This window comes from Rhipicephalus sanguineus, chromosome 2, assembly GCF_013339695.2.
Source record: "Rhipicephalus sanguineus isolate Rsan-2018 chromosome 2, BIME_Rsan_1.4, whole genome shotgun sequence".
Taxonomy (NCBI): domain Eukaryota; kingdom Metazoa; phylum Arthropoda; class Arachnida; order Ixodida; family Ixodidae; genus Rhipicephalus; species Rhipicephalus sanguineus.
The window spans coordinates 158,226,325-158,245,965 of record NC_051177.1 but is presented as its reverse complement, the minus strand read 5'-3'; the positions used below and the strand labels follow the sequence as shown (position 1 = coordinate 158,245,965).

General features: G+C 48.2%; 1 protein-coding gene across 1 annotated transcript in view; it reads right to left on the bottom strand.

Moving 5' to 3' along the window:
* The window catches only part of LOC119382004 (uncharacterized), a 118,069-nt gene extending 102,490 nt beyond the window's left edge, over positions 1-15,579 (bottom strand). Inside the window, exons 1-3 of the mRNA XM_037649747.2 lie at positions 15,435-15,579; positions 14,784-14,947; positions 4,128-4,236 (exon numbers count right to left, since the gene is read on the bottom strand). Coding sequence (XP_037505675.1) covers positions 4,128-4,236; positions 14,784-14,947; positions 15,435-15,543 — 382 coding nt within the window. The 5' untranslated portion in view covers positions 15,544-15,579. The remainder of the gene's footprint in view (positions 1-4,127; positions 4,237-14,783; positions 14,948-15,434) is intronic.
* Positions 15,580-19,641: the final 4,062 nt, after the last annotated feature.

Sequence of the window (19,641 nt, the reverse complement as noted above, 5' to 3'; positions counted from 1 at the left end):
TTGATACGCGTGTTGCGCGCCGCTCGTGCTGATGGCCGGTGGCGAGCAAGGTGCGGCTGCCTGGGCGGTACTTGACCCTTTCAGACGCCACCCATGAATAACTGTTTGTAAATGCGTCAAACTGTTATAACTTTATTTGTAGGCATTCGATATTCTCTTGCAGCAAAACTAAGGACATAATACGTTAATTAGGGCGTGTTATAATAATTTCTTCGAATTAAATTGCAAATAAGTACTTATTTATTCTTAAGTCGCTCATGCTCTGTATTTGCATTAACAGAATGAAATCTCAGGCTAGAAATGGAGAGCAAATCTGTTTTCGGTTATGTCCATTTCGAGCAAAGAAAAATTATACTCTTGACGAGGCTCGCGTGATACGACTCGCGAATATGGTAGCGCCTTCAGCAAAGTGATCATATGCAACAGTGCACTGCAAAATGAATATAAATGAAGATGCATTTACTATGCAGGAGGCTCATTTCATGCAAAGCTCAATGTATCTTGCTAAGCAGCGTAAACAAGTGGTGTACACAAATGTGTACAGATCGTCTGACTGGGTTAGGACCGAATCTGCGGGCCGAGACAATATCATATTTGCTACACTACCGTTCAAAATATCAAAGAATGACCCCGTTGCTTTTCTTGTCTTCATTGTCCGTTGGATTCGTCGCGTTGTGTACATCAAAGAAACGAGCCCCTCGAAGCCTTCTCCTTTCGATCGAAGTATACTGCGCGGTGGACAACATGGACAACAAGAAGACGGGGACGTCCACCACGCAGTATACTTCGATCATGAATCACCAACTGGCCCAATCCCACTTTAATTAGCCCCCGCTTTCATTTCGTTTCGTTTCATTTCGTTTAGTAGGAACCGTTGTCGTAAGTGTTTAGGCAGACAAAAGAGATTTCCAGTTGGGACCACATTATGACTCTGTCCACGAACAGCTCTCTAAACACATTTTCGGTGGAGGCGGAAATGCTTTAGGTTCGTGTATTTAGATTTAGGTGCACGTTAAAGAACCCCAGGTGTTCGAAATTTCCGGAGCCCTCCACTACGGTGTCTCTCATAATCATATAGCGGTTTCGGGACGCAAAACCCCATCAATTTATTATAACAGCTCTCTAAACAAGCGTGGCGCTAGTGGTTTTGCTTAAATGTCAACACATTTGATAAGTTGCTTGTCTGAGGAGGCTAAGAGAACACGCTACTTATATCTTTTTTTTAAAGTTCAAAAGGCGCCTTAGGCTTCTTTTGCTACCTAGATGTTGCTTGCAGGCTAGATCGAATGCGAATGAAGTTTATAAAGATGCATAGGAAGGCTACGTGGACAAAGAGCCACTAGTGTGTTGAACTATCGCACTCCTGGGATGGTTAGTTGAGTATATAAGCCATATATTTCTCTATCAATTAGTTACCTCAGAAAAATGGGAGCAAGATATTTATTATCCATTGAACTCTGTGAAGGTGGATGACCAGCTAAACTGCGTAGCGCACGGCACATGGGTGACACAGAATTTTTAATAAATATGCAGAAATGCACAGCAGCATATTCATGAGAGGTACATGGCGATATAGAAAGGCCTTTTTGATTTCAGGATATGGGCTCCTCTGAACATTTGCGTTTAAGCAGCATGTGACTTTCTGCAGCGAAATGCCTCGTCTTGTTTGAGTTGCCGCATATGATTGGCGTTTAATGCACATTCCTTTCGCGTCATTTGATCAACATGCGTTGTTTTGCTACTTTCTCTGTTTACCGACATTTTATTGAACAAAAGGGCATTCGTCCAATATGCGTGGCAGATTCGTTGGCTTCTGCCATCCGTGTGTTTTCTTCTTCGTTTTTAGTACACCAGTAGTGAGTAAGGGGACTTGGCCCAAATTCTCTGGCACATATATGCGCTAGGGGTTTTCGGTTCCTAGGGTTACCGTTCGCAGAGCCACGGCTGGCCTACTGTAAAAACGATCACCACATTGCTTCACAACAGATCGATTTATGGTCATAACTCATGGCAACTCCACGAAGGTGACTTTTCAGTATGTTCTGATGCGAAATTAATGATTGGTAAAGTTAATTCACGCGTAGCCTTGACAACTACAATAAATTGCGTGCACTGACATCACCGAAACAGCCACGTTGGGGCTCCAACACGGTAAGACGCGAACTTTGTGATGCCACGTTAGTTTTATCAGTACATCGCATGCTGTTTTCTTCGTTTTTCATTCACACAGGCCCAATAACGTTCCAGCGACACCTTTATCACACTGAAGCGGGTTTATCGCCGCGTGACTATACTACTGCCTTTACGTCATCTAAGCCGCCATGTTGGAGCCATGTTGTGCGTCCATGACGTCACGTGCAAGCTATCCATATTTTCGGGAGGAAGTAGGACGTTATAGGATGCACACGTGCTTTTATTTCGTCAGCGAACTGCTGTAACTTTCACAAGTAATGCCGAGTGTACAAATCATGGGTGCTAACTTTCTTTCATCATCATCATCATTAGCCTGTCTACGCCCACTGCAGGGCAAAGGCGTCTCCCATGTTCCGCCAATCAACCCGGTCCTGTGCTTTCTGCTGCCACGTTATACCTACAAACTTCTTAATCTCATCTACCCACCTAATTTTCTGTCTCCCCCTCACGCGTTTACCATCTCTTGGAATCCAGTCAGTTACCCTTAACGACCACCGGTTATCCTGCCGACGTGCTACGTGCCCGGCCCATATCCATTTCTTCTTCTTGATTTCAACTATGATGTCCTTAACCCCCGTTTGTTCCCTGACCCACTCTGATCTCTTCCTGTCTTTTAAGGTTACACCTATCATTTTCCTTTCCATCGCTCGCTGCGTCGTCCTCAATTTAAGTTGAACCCACTTTGTAAGTCTCCAGGTTTCTGCTCCGTAGGTAAGTACCGGTAAGATGCAGCTGTTATATACCTTTCTCTTGAGGGATAGTGGTAGATTACCATTCATGATTTGAGAATGCTTGCCGAATGAGCCCCATCCCATCCTTATTCTTCTAGTTATTTCACTCTCATGGAAGTTGTTAAGGAGTACGTCTACTTAGGACATGTAGTAACGGCGGGGCCGAACCATGAGAGTGAAATAACTAGAAGAATAATTTTCTTTGCGTGATCGTAAATTTATTTATTGTTACTTGGCAGTATACCCCCGCTTTGTAATGGTCAAATTTCAGTAGAAGACACAAATTGTGGAACTTGATTTCATGTGAGCAGTCAGCGAGTAGCAGCCAAGTCCGAATTTTTCGCTTTGAGCCAAGATTTGCAATCTGGATAGACGTTATTGTGTAATTTAGTAGTTGTGGGGATCTGGTGGGCTTTCCAGGCACGTCCACTGCACTGGCGTGGAAACGGGCCGCAAATGGTCGGCATAACATCGGCACTCACGTGAGAGCAGGGATGTCAGCTTCACCACAGTCAAGTGCACGCTAAGGTGCAATTATTTCCATATCGTAAGTAACGCTCTTCGGCGTATGCGAGCAGCGCCTGGCTATAGCATGCGCAGTCAGTGTTTATTACATTCTTCTAAATGCCAACACTCGCACCACTACTTGCATTGCCCCGACATGATGCTTGTATGGGACGTTTCCCAAAGCAGTTTAATGCACTGGCGTGGTTCTGTTGTACAATACTTTACTGCCATGCAGAATGCCTTGTTTCCATTCCAGCTCGGTGCGTGATTTTCATTCTTGACTTAAACCGGGATTTTTCGTCCACTGACAACGCCGTCGATGCCGGCACCGGGGTTTCGGCGACACAAACATCTTAGATTCAGATTTCCATAGTCTATGTCAGCTTCGTCTATATATACTCTGAACTATGTGTGGGGCATACCAGTTTACCGCGGGACGCGAAAAGCGGGTATTTGCCGTACGTGGCTGGCAGAAAGGGTTACATGGCGTACAATACAGGGAAGGCACGTAATTCATGTCATGACCTGTAAATAGTGTTCGTCATATCTTCACATCCTCTTCTGGCAGTTTTGGTGTATACAATGTTAGGGAAGGCCACTACCAGAGCGCCCAGACGTAGGCGGCTCGATAGATAGGTAGACAGATATAAACGGTCAAAGTGCATTTCGTTCACATTAAAAAAAAAACATTAGCACTCTCCGAGACTGTACTTACTACGCTCAAACCATCCTCTTCAGTGACGTGTACAGCTGCCATCTGGTCACTGTCGTCATATATATTTTTCTCCATTTCTGCACCGAGCATCTGAAAGAAAGCAAGTGAAGCCTGGGCATCGATATATGTTGATAAGAGTTACACATTGGGAGTTGCGCGTATTTCCCTAACTTGGTGGCGGTAATGCTTGAGAAGCATTGTTATGGCTCAGCTGATGCATTCGATACAACAATAAATAGTGCTTTCAACGGTAACGAAATTGCATTGTACTTGTACGATGCAATTTGCAATGATGTTCGATGCTTGTACTCCGCGACAATTGCGACGGATGTTGTTATTGTTTCTCGAGTGCTTACTGAGAGGAAGAAACGCACGACGGAAGCGCTTGACGATCAGTCTTTTTCTCGAGTTCCCTTCGCCAGCTAGCGTCCCAATTGTTACTTTGGGGCTCTTCGATTTTCGGACTTCTGGCAGTTCTCTGGCAGCCAGAGATAGCCAGAGGGTCAGCCAGCTAGTTCCGGTCGGGACAGGAAGCAGCGTCTGGGTCACGTGTGTGGGAAGCCCGAGACAACCCGAAGCTGCCCCAAGATTACAAAATTGAAAGCTGGGACAGCCAGCGTAAACGTAAACAAACGCTGCCGCCGTGGCAGCAAACGAAACTTTGCGCCGCGTGCGCGTTGGTTTTTTCTGCATTGCCCGCTTGAAAATATGTGGCTAGGTTTGCCGAAGGGCTGAAGTGATATTCTCGAGCATACGGATTTGGGATACGATCACGTACGTGCGCAAAATCGTGCGCAACTCGCCCCGTCCGCGAACAAAACAGCCAGCTGGCGCACGGCGCCACGAAAGCGATGCAAGGTGAGCTACCGTGCCGCTAACGGCTTAACCAGCTCACGTCTGCATAGTACGTGTAACAGTCGCTGTACAACACGACGCGAAAATCTCGCGAAAGTGATTGTGTCCCCAAAAGAGCTCGAGGATCTATCGCGTACTACGTCGCACACACGCGTTGACCAGCTTGCGTTTTGTCATAACTTGAGTCATGCGGCGGTATGGGTACCACGAGTGCGCGTTATATCTAAAATAAACTTCTGTGTGACGCGTCTTCGACTCGTTTTGGCAGATGTTGCCTGAGCCTCTTTTTCCAGTCCTAAGTGGCACTCCAAAAATCTCATGTACTAGCTCAGCTTTTATTTGAGCTACTAGGTGATAACCGCGTACATACTGCATGGAATTATTACTAAGAGGTGGAAAAAGACAAAGCGGACGATGAAATAAGCAACAAAAGGATGTATACATTTTGAATTCATCTTCGTTTGTTCACATATACTGGCCCGTAGATCGAAGTACGCTCGCACGCCGTTCGCGACCAACGAGGATCACACAAAAAACAATGGCACGATCGCTTTTATTCGATCAGTGCATTTTATCAACATCTAAGACCTAGTTGAAATAGTTTAGTTCTGACGGGGTTCACGCACGCAAACATACGACGGAGCGAAACAGGTAGTTCGATCACAATCGTCTCAGCTAAATGCACATAAAGCACACACGACACCACAATCGAATACTACTACGAAAAAATGAACTCGAAAGGGGTCTCCATGCGTTCGTACGAACGTGTACATAACTTTTGGGACATGCGCACGACGCAGTTAAAATGGTTAGAACGCGACAGTTTGCCGCGTTGTTCACGGAAGGAAACTTCACGGGACACATAAGAAAAGCAATAAACATTAGCTCCAAATGCTCGCCGCCACTCGTAATCGCGCCATCTCGCACGGCGGAACGGCGCCGAGCGGCCCGAGCGTAAGGACAAGCAAAGGTGTAGTCCGCAAGCGCCCGCATTGCAATCCGTCGAGTCATCACAAAGATGGCGGCGAGCGCGTATCGTCTCTTTTCGGCGTCTGCTAGCCCGAAACCTTCCAGAGAGCTTCCACGACTAAATTGTCCTGGAAGGTTCTGGCGACCCTCGGGCTCCCCGCGGGTCGCCAGAACCGTCCAACCCGAGAAAAACGAACGCCAACCGGAAGTGCACCGCGGGGGGGTCGGAGCACCCGAGAAAAACGAGCGCGCTCTGGCTGGCTCTGGCAGCCCGCGGGTAGCCAGAAGTGGAAAATCGAAGAGCCCCTTTGTCAGCCAGGCCGTCGGCTGCAGAGCATCCGCTGATCTTTTCTTTGCAAGTAAGCTGTAAACGCATCATATCTCTCCCTCACAGCTTTCCGTTGAGAGCCGATGGAAAGACTTGAATACGCTACCACTGTGCGCCAAGCAACATTGTGAGTCAGATGAGTTTGTCACATTTTCGTAGCCCACTCCTTTTATTTTTCAAGCGCCTTAACCAGCGATCTTCAATTGCGTCCTGTCCCACGCGAGATGATTCGATTTTATTTTGGCATACTTCTTATTTCAGCGCTCCATTTAACTCCTTGTCATCATCCGCTTCATTGCCCTTTCCTTGGTATCTACTCCTATTTTCCTGCGCATTACCTTTGTGGGCCAGCTGTAATTGTTTTGCATAGTATCAAGTAAAAGTTCCGGCAACGTGGTCCTTTTTTTGTTGGTTTATAAGCCACCAAGTTTGGTCCCGATATGGTCCCGATAAATTTCGCTTCAGAGGCAGCGACAGATTACCTGTAATGATTTTGTAATGCCTGACGTGTGCGTTTGAGGCGATGCTTATTATGTGCGGAATCTTTTGTCATGAGTAGGCTCCCCTGTTAGTAATCGGCCTAGGTACACATACCCTTCCACTGCTTGAAGAGACTACTATGGTTGGTTGCCATTCCTATTTTTTTCGTTTGCCAGGCTATTAATCACTACGTTTCCCTTCGGCATAGCACATTTTAGCCGTACTTCAATACTTCCTCGTTTTCATTCATAATTTTTTTTTAGTTTTTTAATCACTGCTGAAGAGCACTATGTCAGCCGCAAATCTTGGGTTGCTGAGATATTGCACCTACATGTTTTTTCGTGTTTCTTTCCAGCGCAGTTCTTTGAATACTTCTTCTGGGTATTGTAGGCTCAGGGCCAAGGGTCGGCTGAAGCCCTCAGAAAGTACACCGAGGCAAAGCGAGGAAAAACACCTTTACTGGGCGGAGTCCCGGGCTCGACTGCCGGCCGCCGTTGCGCCGTGAGTGCGCGAGCGCGTGAGCCCGAGCTACGTAGCGTCTTCTTCATCCAGAGCGAAGGGCAGTACCCACACTACCCCTTCCCCCTCGATGAACAGGTGCTCATTCGTCGAAGTAGAGGAGGTCATCGACGGGTGGCTGCGGTGGCAAGGTAGGGGGTGGCACCGAGTTGGGGGCTGGAAGGGCACCCTGCGCCAGGAGGTCCGGACGGGCCGAGCGAAGGAGAGCGATGGCGGCCTCGATGGTTGTTGGAGCTGGCGGTGGTTGCGGTGGTCGAGGGATGGTGTCCCGGATTGTTGCCGCAAGGAGGCGGCTGCGGTGGAGGGGGCCGTCCTGGTGGGCGCGGCGGGAAATTTCTGGGACCCGGCAAAGCGGGCAAAGGATCCTGGTCTCCTCGGCCGTGTAGGGCTGTGATGGCTCGATCGGGTGCCGATGCGAGAGCAGGAGTCCACGGAACGGCTCCGGAGCATCGAGGGGTGGGTCGCCAAGTAAAGGGCGGGGTTGGATCTCCCAAGGGAGGCGCGACGTCCAGGCCACTGGACGGTCGGTAGAGTCGAGGACGGTCCATGTTGCGACCGTGCGGACACGGCCTCTCGATGGCGGGTAACGAGGTTCACGAACAGCGGGAGACCTGTCCCAAGGGGCTGAACGTGAACGGGACCTCGGGGAGGACATCGCGAGCGCGCCGATCGTAGGTAGAAGAGAACGATGACCGCGGGTGCGCTCGCAGCTCGCGCTCAGCAGCCGCTGGCAGCGGGCAGTTGCGGCCGAGGCTCGGACCAGTAAAGATGTGTCCGCTGTTGTCTTGGTCTCCTTCCTGAGGGGTTCTGGGCTCCGAAACCCCTACATCTGGCGCCCAACGGGTAGGACCCCCCCCCGCCATGTTCTACCCGGTCACCATACGCCGGGTCCCACCAGTCCCTGATTTCGGCCCCGGCACGGCGATATCGCCTTCGAGGAGCTACGGGCGCTGAAACGGGCGTTCCTGGACATGGCCGCCTACGGAGTCTACGACCTCGTCCTCTTACTTCAGCCGGTGGACTCCCTCCTGCGCCTCTGCTTTTCCGGGAGAATGACCCCCCGGTGAGCAGCAGCGTCATGGCCCTCGGGCACCTCGGTGATTACCGTGGCGTCCCGCTGCCCGGGGGGTCCCGTGCCCGCCGGCGTCCAGTGGGCTGCCGAGGTCGGCATCGAGGCTCGTGCGAGCTCGTGCGGTGGGCCGGCACCGCGGGACAGCAAGCGACGCGCTGGCGACGCATCTTCCACCAACGACGGGGAAAGGAACGTGATCGGCAAGGAGCACACAGCGATGGACGAGGAGATCGCCGAGAAAGAGGTCGACGACTCCCGGGACGGCGAGAGAGAGTGCCACGGCGGAAACCTTGAGGACGGCGTCGAATAGAAGCCGCACGGTGCGTCCCCTAGGGAGGTAGCGTGTCACGATACCTCACTGAAGGCGGAAAAGGAGATTGCCGAGGAGTTTGGCGAGGAAGGAGGCGAGCAATCTGACGACAAGGTGGGCTTTGGCTTTGTGCTAGTTGATTGCCGGGACGACGCCAGCATGCGGGAACTGGACGATGCGGCAGAAGATCTTGGAGGACGAGAAGCCAAGGATGGAAAGGCGGAGAAGACGAGAAAGAGGTGGAAAAGAAAGAAAAAGAGAAACCGCGATCAACAGCGTGGTGGTATGTGGGCCACGGAGAACAAGGCGATCGTGCACGAGGCGATCGTTGTGGACGCAGTGGCACACGTTCGCGAAAACGAGTCTGAAAACAACTCGGACAGCTACATGGACGCGGCCGCCAAGGAGGGCGAGGCCCTTCTCGAGGAACTCGGCCTCAAGGACAACAACGTCCCAGACAGTGGCCGTAGGCGCACACGCTCGCAGACGTGGTGCACCACGGCTGCTCCCGCTGAACGGAAGACTCCTACCAAGCCAGCGCGCGGTGCCAAGAAGGCTGCGTCCTCCAAGCGCAGTAAGAAGAAAGAGAGTGAAGAGGAGGAGGAAGAAGAGGCAGCCTCTTCTCAGGAGGCCTCGACGACGGCCGCTTACGAGGACGGGTCAGCAGACAGCATAGAGAAGAAAGATGAGAAGGACAAGGTGAACAACGAGGAGGATGCAGGCAAGGCACGGCTAGCAGATTCCGAGGATGCCAACGCCGATTACAAGGAGGAACCAGAGGCCAAAAGCACGGAAGAGGAGCCAACCACAGACAGTGGCAGCAAGGCGACAGCCACGACGACCGCTGACCCGAAAGTGGATGTAGAGCTGCATCCCGGGATGACGCAGCAGCATGATGAGATGACGCAGCTGCAGGAATCCCGGGATGGGACGCCAGAACAGGTCGACCTGTTCGAGGAGGATCCTGCCGCCCACGTGAGCAATTACACCCCCGTGTCTGACCTACAGCGCAACTTCAGAGGGGGCACATGGGAGCGCTGAAGGCACATGCAGTCGGCGCTTCGTTGGGGACGTCACGCTTCCGTGGCTGCCAAGGTCACTGGCGTTCAACGACTACTACCTGGAGGAGTGGCCGCCACCCGCACGTGAATGGTCTGGAGGGCTACAACGGCGCCGACATACGACAACGTCTACGGCTTATGACTCGCTGGGACCGGTGCGGCACCAGGAGCATCGCCGTTCCGTCATGCTCTCGATCGTGGTCATGCTGACGACCGTGGTCGTCAACCTGAGCGAGTCCGGTACGCCTCCGTCTTCGGGCGGTGGCAGAGTCACCTTCGCTGAGCGCGTCAGCAGTTCCCGAGTCCAGCGGCCCCTGAGGTCCCACAGGGACTTGTGGATGGACAGCGCCGGCAGGTGGTTGTGTGTGCCACGCGCAGTCCGGCGTGGTCAAGGATAGCAAGGACACTTCCGCGGGCTACGGGTGTGAAGTAGCCTGTGCCCTTCTCCTCCACTTTTTCCGAGGGGAGGGGGGAGTATGTGAGCGCCGGCCGCGAGCGCGCCGATCGTAGGTAGAAGAGAACGATGACCGCGGGTGCGCTCGCAGCTCGCGCTCAGCAGCCGCTGGCAGCGGGCAGTTGCGGCCGAGGCTCGGACCAGTAAAGATGTGTCCGCTGTTGTCTTGGTCTCTTTCCTGAAGGGTTCTGGGCTCCGAAACCCCTACAGTATGCAGTAAACAGAATTCACGAGATGGTATCTCCTTGTGTGACGCCTTTCTTGATTGTGAGTTTATGGCACTCCTCGCGAAGAACACAGGTAGCTGTTGAGTCTTTGTAAAATGTCGGCTAGGGGGTTTATATGTCGCATGTACTTCTTGATGACGAATGGCTTTCAAGAATACTAGTGACTCTACTGAGCTAAATGCCTGGTCGTAGTCTGTGAAAGCTATGTAAAGCGTTTTGTTGTAATCGGCCGATTTCTCACTTTCCTGGTTCATCACACTACTGTGATCTATCGTAGAGTATCCTTTCTTGAAACCGGTTTTGCCGGTTTCAACAGTTTGCCTGAGTTTGCCGAAATGCAGTGCTTCTCTTATAGTGCTTGAGATTACCTTCGTTACTATTTCGTATATCACTGAAAGTAATATGATGGGTATATAATTATTCGATTCTTTAACATTTCCCGCCTTGTGCATCAACATATGGCCGCTAACTTCCTTGCTCACTGGTACACGTGCTGTTTTGAGGGATTGCGCGTGGAGTGCCGCAATCTTTTGTAATATACATTCTCCAGCATCTTATAGAGCGCAGCTCTTGAGCGCTCGTTCCTTAGACGAGCGGTGTCACCATCGCCGTCGGTGGCGTAACCTATAGCCATGAAAAAGAAACTGATAGACATGAAAAAATGAAATGAGAAAAATATTACCTGGGATGGAATGGGATTTGAACCCGGGCCCTCTACGTGGCAATCGAGTATTCGACCACAGAACCACGCTCGTGCTTGAAACTCATTTCTAAAAAGGCCCTATACGGGCGACATGTCGGCCAAGGAATCGCGTGAACTTGCGTAATATAGCGTGGCAGAAGAGTAAAATAACAACCACTCATCACACAATGCTAATTGCGCAACGACTGTGTAGTGTAATGTTTCCCACCCACTTCAAAGTGTTCAGTCATAATTATTCGTCGTCATCAGCCACATGCAGCGTGAACAACCTGCACATAACACCTTAGAGACGTGGAGAGGGTACCTCCCTTACCTGCAGAAAGACGAATAATGGTGTAGAGGGTGCTGTACTGTTTCACAAAAACTATTATTTATGGCGTAGTCGGTACGCTGCGGAAAGCCACAACTGCAAGCGCAGTCGGCCTTGCCCCAACACGAAACTGCGCTCAGAATTTGCATTAGGCAGTATCGTAATCGTTGGTGAATATTTAGATGCGAAGTATCTTAAGGCGGAGCTCAATCCGGTGGTGGTGGTGTGCGGCGTGACCACCCTTACTGCGCATGCGCATACCCTCTCCACACACCTCCTCTCCACTCCCCCTCACCATTCCCCATGCCCTCTACCCCTCTCCCATACCCCTCTCCACTTTCTCTATCCTCTTTCCCTCTCCCCTCCCCTCCCCCATACCCCTATCCACTTCCCCTCTCCCCTCCCCCTTTCCACTCTTCCTCTGAAACGCGGGCTAGACATGCCGAAATTCTCTCCTGCGCAACGCCGCGATGAGCTCGAGCACATGCGCGTCCCCTCCCCTTCTCTCTCCTCTCCTACGCTGCCTCCCTCTCGCCCGCCTGTCGACCGCGTTCCCCGCTCGCCCTGTGAGAATTAACGGCCAGGCTAGATGGAAGGTACGACGCGCGTAGCGTCCATTCGCGTTCCACGACGCGAGGTCGGTAGCATGCCCAACGAACGCCAACGGAACGCGATCGTGCAAGTGCTCCGGCTTCGCATCGCCTCATGGTTCCCTTTAGCGGGAGATGGTGTAATTTTGTACGAATTCCACCCAGCGCGCCCAGTTTTTTTCTAATGTGCTGGCAGTGTTCCCAGTGCGCGGGCAGACACTGTACAGCGTGAATATTTGTTAAGTTGACTTTGTGCCTTCACTTTTGGAGGTCGGCAGTAATGTGTCTCGTATATGGAGTAAAGATTAGACACGATAGCTCGAACGTGAGCCAATTTATTATTTATTAGTTCATGGAGCCATTGTAGCGCAGGTAAATACCAGATGATTCAATACGATTTGGCGAATAACCAGCCTTATCAAGGCAGACCACCTGACCTGCAAAACTGTTCTGACATCAGTGATAGCATCACACTCAGAGAACGTTCAAGAGGCAGAGATTAGCGATGCCACGCTTCATCACTTTGGAGGGGGCAGAAGAAAAGGACAGAAGTGGCTTCTCGGCACGGGGCTCATATTCGCAGTATACATGGTTAGCCGTGAAATATAGCGATATGTCAAGAAATTTAATGCTGTCACCTTCTGGAACTTGTGAATGAGCACAAGTAGCTGGAAGGGCGACCGGAGCATATCAACGGCCCGCTAAAATGTGGTGAAGCGTGGCCACTTGAACGCTCTCAGAGTGTTGCGCTTTCGCAGATGTAAGAACAGTATTGCTAGTCAGGTGGGCAGCCTTTTACCACCAACATGTTGCTTATGTTGCTAGTCAGCTACTCAAAGGGACAAAGCCCACTCGTTGCGATGACCGTCATGATAAGGGCGAGAAGATAGCTAAGGTAGCAGTAGTCCCTCACATACACCATATATTGTACCGCCTAAAGATAGGACATAACGCCGACGGGAAAGTTTTTTCAACGCCCCAAAACCAGGAAACCTGTACAAGCTAACGCCTTCCGCTAGCACAAGAAAGGATGGCTGCCACATCAAGCACAGAAACTTGTTTCTACCGTGTGCAGGCAACGTGGTGCATGTCATCCCAGTTTCATTCGGCAAGAAAAACGTTGGACAGACTTCAAGGTGCCTCAAAGTATGCTTGCGCGAACGCAGCTGCAATATGCTGATTGCGAACACCGGACATTTGAGCGCGCATTGTAGGGGTGCGATTACGTTCCTCTTTACAACGAAACTGTGGTGATGTTCCGAAGTAGAATAAATCTTACTAGGGAGATGGTAGAAGGGCCCGGGATTGCTTGTTTGGGGGAGCATGCATCAGCATGCATTCGATCAATTTTCACAAGAAAGAGTAAATTATCTCTTTTATGCGGCTAGATTTGTAAGACATTATTTTTAAGCTTGTCGCCAGTTTTTTTACGCATTTTTGTAATTTTTTCCACTACATATATGTCTTTCCCGAATTAGAACCATTTTTCGAAGTCAGCGCTAGTCCGTGTCGCCTCCCTTCGTTCGTTCCTGTTTATTCCGCGCTGTTACAAATTTTTGTTCACGATGAATTACCAACTCGCCGTAACGCTCATGTTAATCAATAGCACTACGACGTGGTCAGAACGATATAAACATCCCCGTACCTAATTTAGGTGCCTTTCAAATAACTCTTGGTAAAACAAAGCGCATTTCTATGGCAATTTTGTAAAGCAATGACAAACAATAAAAAACGTGAGGACCCTTGAGCTTCGCCTTTAAGAGTAGAATGCAATAGCAAGGGCGGGTCCCGTTCGCCTTGTCGTCTCGTTCGCTTGCCAAGCTTCGTTTCTCAGAAAACACCTCAACTTTGCCGCGAGAAATGGAACGTCTGTGTGCGTAATTGGCCGTTTGATGTGTAGTTGCGTAATGGCCAGTACACCATAATTCGTGATACTGGGCATCAGCGAAGCTCCTATTACGCGGCCATCAGGCAATACGCACAACTGCACACTTTGTTGATGCTGTTGCTAATGGTCATGGTCAAATGCACTTGAGCGCGCTAGAGTGGGTGTGTTTTAAAACCACCCACTCGTAGTGCAGTTCACATGGTGTTACATGCGGTGTGCTTCTACGCTTCTACTCGCAACATTACCCGCCACAGGGGTCTAGAGTCTATGGTACTGGGCTGCTGACCCGAAGGGCGCGGGATCGAATCCCGGCCGCGACGGCCGCTTTTGCGATGTATGCGAAAATGCTTGAGGCCCGTTTACTTAGCTTTAGGTGCACGTGAAAGAAGCCAGGGTGATCAAAATTTACGGAGCCCTCCACTACGGCGTTTCTCATAACCATATCGTAATTATGGGACGTTCAACTCCAACAGTAAGTATTATGCTACGCAACAATATATGAAATAACGGGACTCCTAGCACAACATGGCGCCTGCAAAGGTTCTTTTTTTTCGTAGCAGTTTTTATTTACTAGCGTGGCTCTGCTCTAGAGCACCTGACTGCTACACGCAGAAGGCCTGGTTTCGAATCTCATTCAAACCGGCTATTATTGCTTTACTTATTAGCATCTATCTCGATTTTCGCTCAAAAACATCGCCGATTTCACGCTCATAGCCAACGACACCGACAGCAGGATTTCTGCAAATATCGCGTAAAAAAATCATAGCAACCATGCTATATGGTTATGATAATATTGCCCTATCAAACACTTAGGTGCTTAATAACTGCAGTTTAGACACATGGAGGCATGGAAGATCGGGATTTTACTTACGTGATAAGCAATTGGTTCTCCATCCTTAGTTGTGTGGATGAGAAATTCTTCAGAAAACACAGAGCTTTTTCGCAGGTTTAGCGTAATGTCGTCATTGATCTTCAACATCTTTACACCATCGTCAGACCTGCTTTGCAGCATCCTCGGATAAACGATTGTCTTGCCTGCAACAGTGTTTTCCCGATTGCACGTCTCCATTGAAAATGAATAACTCACAGGAAAATTATCGTATGTGGATATTATAAAGGTTTCAGAATGCGCTTGACAAGATAGAAATTGCATACTCGTAAATCATGAACAAAACCTTTAGCATATTCAACATAAAATGTCACCTGGTGCTATCCTAATTTGGTGAAATGTATAATGAATTCTTTTGTAGAAAGTATAATGCAAATATTACGATAGAAATATGCGGACCATTTAGCAGGTGTCCACAATACTGATTATACCATTACCTCAAAGCTAATGACGAGAGATTATTTCGTAGAAAGCATTTTCACTTGGTTTTCACTGGTTTTCACAGCATTTTCACTTGGTTTTCACTTCATTTTCACTACTGCGTCATCAATGTAATGATATTTTTAGAGACGAGTGGAAGCTTATAAATATAAATAATCAGGTATTACTAAAACCAGCAAGTAACTATATTACCTTCCGTTGCACAGATAAATGAGATGAATGAAATAACGTGCCACAAACTAACAGTTCCACAATTCATGGTGATTCCAGGCGGGGCGTTAGGAGTTGATTGTCGCGGCATGGGCTTTTATAGCGCATATAGAGTAAGGATCAGTACATCAATGAATATAAAAGCAATACTCAATGTTGACATCAACGCATGCGCTTAGCTGTTTTGACAGACTTAAAGTCAGTAGTTGCCTTTTAAATTCATTCAAAGCAAAAAACATATATTACAATGACATCCACAAATATGACATCTGTATCTGGGCACAGCAACACAATGGGGAAGGACAGGTCAGTTTTGATAGAAAAGGTACAGTTTTGCCAGCACGGAAAAACAGTGCTAGCGGTAGGAAGCATTGTAAGAAAACATGTAAAAAGGTTAGCAGTTGTGCAGGTAGTATATATTTATGAATAGTTCGATGACTGGAAATTGAAACCGACCCCAAGCCCTTGACTTATGTGTGTGGTAGTCGCACTGCCAAGACAATTCGTCACACTGCCGAGAAGAATCTCAGAGGCCACGTCGAAAGAAGCGCGTGTTTGAGATCCGCTCCGCCAGGGGCCGCAACCAACCAAGCTGCTCACAACGAAACCATCTCCTCTTTCAGTGAATTCATGTAATCCATTTTTGTCACGTATTGCGAGAGTTAATTAGACCTTATCTTAAGGAAATACATGCTGTAATAACATATATTTCCATTATAACTATAAATTTTATCCAAAACCGATGATTTCGTACAGTGTTAATTCAATACATATTTTGTCAACATTAAATAAAATGGAAGTGCTTGAAAGAGAAACACGTGCCACTCGTTGCTCGTGCCACTAATAAGCAACATATTTCCCCATGTACAAATCAAATTTTAAATCACGTAATTGTGAAAATAGGCTGTAAGAATGCTTGTGTGAAGAGAGCACAGGGAGGTCAGTAAAAGCGTCGTGTTAACTTTCGCTTTAAAGCATCTACGATGCGTACACATAAGGCGACCTGTTACACAAAGCGACCAGTAAGACAGCGCAAACAAAGCGTCCAAGCATTCTGGCTCAGTCTTTGCAATAGTAGCACATTACCTATATGAAAGGGTAGGCTGTCATGAGCTCAGCCACCTGAACTGGTGGACAAAACCCAATGCGGCTTTTGGTATTTCTCGACTGCATAGCATATAGGGGGTGTTCATTTTAGATAATACAGATTTTTTATCAAAATGCTGAGACAGTCGGGCCCCTCCCTCTTTGCAAACGAACTCCACGCTGATGCCCGAAAAACTTTGCCGCACCTAAAGTTACATTCACATCAGTAATTAACAATTATCGATTAAGTAACATTTTAATTAGTAACTTTCCGGTCAATGTTTATATGAAACAGTTGTAGGACGTGACAATTTATGACATCCCTATTTTTTTTAAATTGCGAAACGTGAACCACGCATCGGAATTCGAATCAGAACAATATTAGGCACATCAGTGATAAAGGCGACGCGCTTACATAAACTCAAGAACTTAGAAGCAACTGCGGTTTTGTCCCTGCATTTGGGCGCGTGCTCTTAATTTATACTGAATGAGCGCAACGTCGCTCTTTGAGCAGGAAGCAGCCTGCAGTGCCCGACAATTCACAATACTATTATGCCGCCTACACTATTGATCGTTCAGAGGACGTTTGTGAGGACATTACACATCACATAGAACAATTGTAACACCGTTGACACTAGAATAAATAAAGCAAATTTAAGCAATATTAGTCATTGTGTTGCCAGCACCACCGAAAATTGCCGAGCGCGAATCAGTGCTAACAGTGTACGAGTAAATGTGCATTGTCACGGCACAACTGTGTACAGCGTCTTTGCAAGTCACAGGAGTTGTTTCCACAGCACTAGCCAGAAATAGCGCTAAATAGCCATCATTAGCTGCAGTAGCCAGTCCTAGTCGTTATCAGAGACGACATCTCTTAGCGCAAAAGTGAAAAAGAAAGGAATTAAGAAGAGAAAAAAAGCACACAGTGCACAAGGCGAGCGCTAAAAATCAACTGACTTTATTCCGGAAAAAAAATACCACGGCAAGTAGACCCCCGCGCATGCGTGCCGCCGCTACCTCCCTAATGAAGCATCGTATCAAACAATTTAAACTCGCTGTTCAACAAAGATATCGATGTGTCGCTAATACATTCCTTGCCTTTGCTCTTGATATGATAGGCTTCCATCAACTCTCTCCCCAAGGTATCAGCTCCTCTACCCTGGATTTTATCGCGTTTAGCCGCGGTGCACAGGAGCAGGCCGCACAATGCACCGGCAAATGTGCATATCAATCGCAATCCTTGCCTTTGCTCATATCAAGAGCAATGGCAAGGAATGTACTAGTGACAGATCTATATGTTTGTTCCACAACGAGTTTAAATTGCTTGATACGATGCTTGATCAGGGACGTAGCGGCGGCACGCATGCGCGGGGGGTCTACTTTCTGTGGTAATTTTTTCCGAAATAAAGTCAGTTGATGTTCAGCGCTCGCCCTGTGCACTGTGTTCTTTTCTTCTCTTCTCAATTCCTTTCTTTTCCACTTTTGAGCTAAGAAATGTCGTCTGTGATAGATCACCAACTTGCCCAACAGTACGTTTTATTCTAGTCGTTATCGTTCGTAATTCGGTAAGCGCAAGTCAACATAATCCCGTGATAAGCGTTTATAGTATTATGTAAATTAACGTGGTAGGTCAGCGCATCGCCATTTCCAGTTCACAGTTCTTAATAAATAACGGGGGCTATTTACCGAACGTTAGCCATTATTTACCCAGACCGTGTAGCCCGTGCTATGACGAGCTGAAAATGTGCGAGTAACAATGGTGAACCGAGAAACCACCGGTCACCTTTTACCACGTGTTCACAAAGCACAGGGTTTTACTAGTGAACTTTACCTTGCACTACCTGTAATTAAACACAGAATTAGACAACACTATGTGATATTGCTCATCTCATTTTGAAATCTAGAGAGTGATAAATACTACTGATATAGTACGTCCACGAAATTACAGGTAGCACACCAGCCGAGAACGTCCGTCGCTACTCTTCTCTTTCATATATCATTAACCTTACGTAGAAAAGTCACAGCGTCCCTTTTGCAATTTCCTAAGACGACTCGAAGATGTATGCCATCTGGTGTGGCCATTTTACCGTGCACTTTTCATCGGCATACAACGGTCGCTAAATACTAATTAACGCACGTTAATGTAAATTTCACTAGTTAACTTTCACTAGCTTGGCTTTCATTATCACTATTCAGTAATTACCTAGCTACTAATTTAATTTGCTTTGTCTATCATCATATAGTATGTGCGCTGATATGCTGTCACTTGATTTGGGAGGCTTTGGGACGCGGTGGCGTCTGACGCAAGGTGTGCCCGGCGTTCTATTTTCAAATCGCGAGTGGGTACAGAAAGGGGCCACTTTTTCGTGCGCGTCGCCCCAAGGGCAGTTTTCAAATTCAAAGAAAATGTACGATTGTTCCGTGATAGAGAACACTCTCAAGCTCCTTCGAGATCTGCATACGACTAGCGGTCAATGGTGCATATAAATAGCTCGCCGTTATTAAGCCGGCGGATGCGTGGCCCGTGTTAGAGTTGTCTAACGCGGCGCACTGCGCAACGAGGGATCGTTGTTTAGGATACCTGGTTGGGTGCTTCGGAATTTCTTTCCTTGTAATGTATTTTTCTTTGTGCCGTTTACATACATTCATTCATACATACATGCATACACACTACATACACAGATATATACGGGACATCGCGGCGACGGCGACGGCAAAAATCCACAGAGAGTGTCGATATAATTCCTATCGCAATAATGACATATACAGACATTGCAACTCAACTACGTTATATATAACCATTGCAGGCCAGAATTTCGCTAGAAAATGAAATAAGAAGAGTTCAGAAATACCAAATCAAACAAACAGCCCTAAAGGGTAAACTCGCAGCACTGAAGAACAGCAAGGAGCCCCGGAACGACAGCAAGACCACCAAAAGCGTCGTCAATCTGTCATCAAGACAACTATCCGAGCATGAGGCAAGTGTTCTGTCTAAAGGACACAATTTCAATACAACTACTCCGCCACCTCTGCCACAGATCATCGCAGCTGTTGAAGATGGCATACAACACATAGACAGCGATTCAAGAGACAACGTAAGACT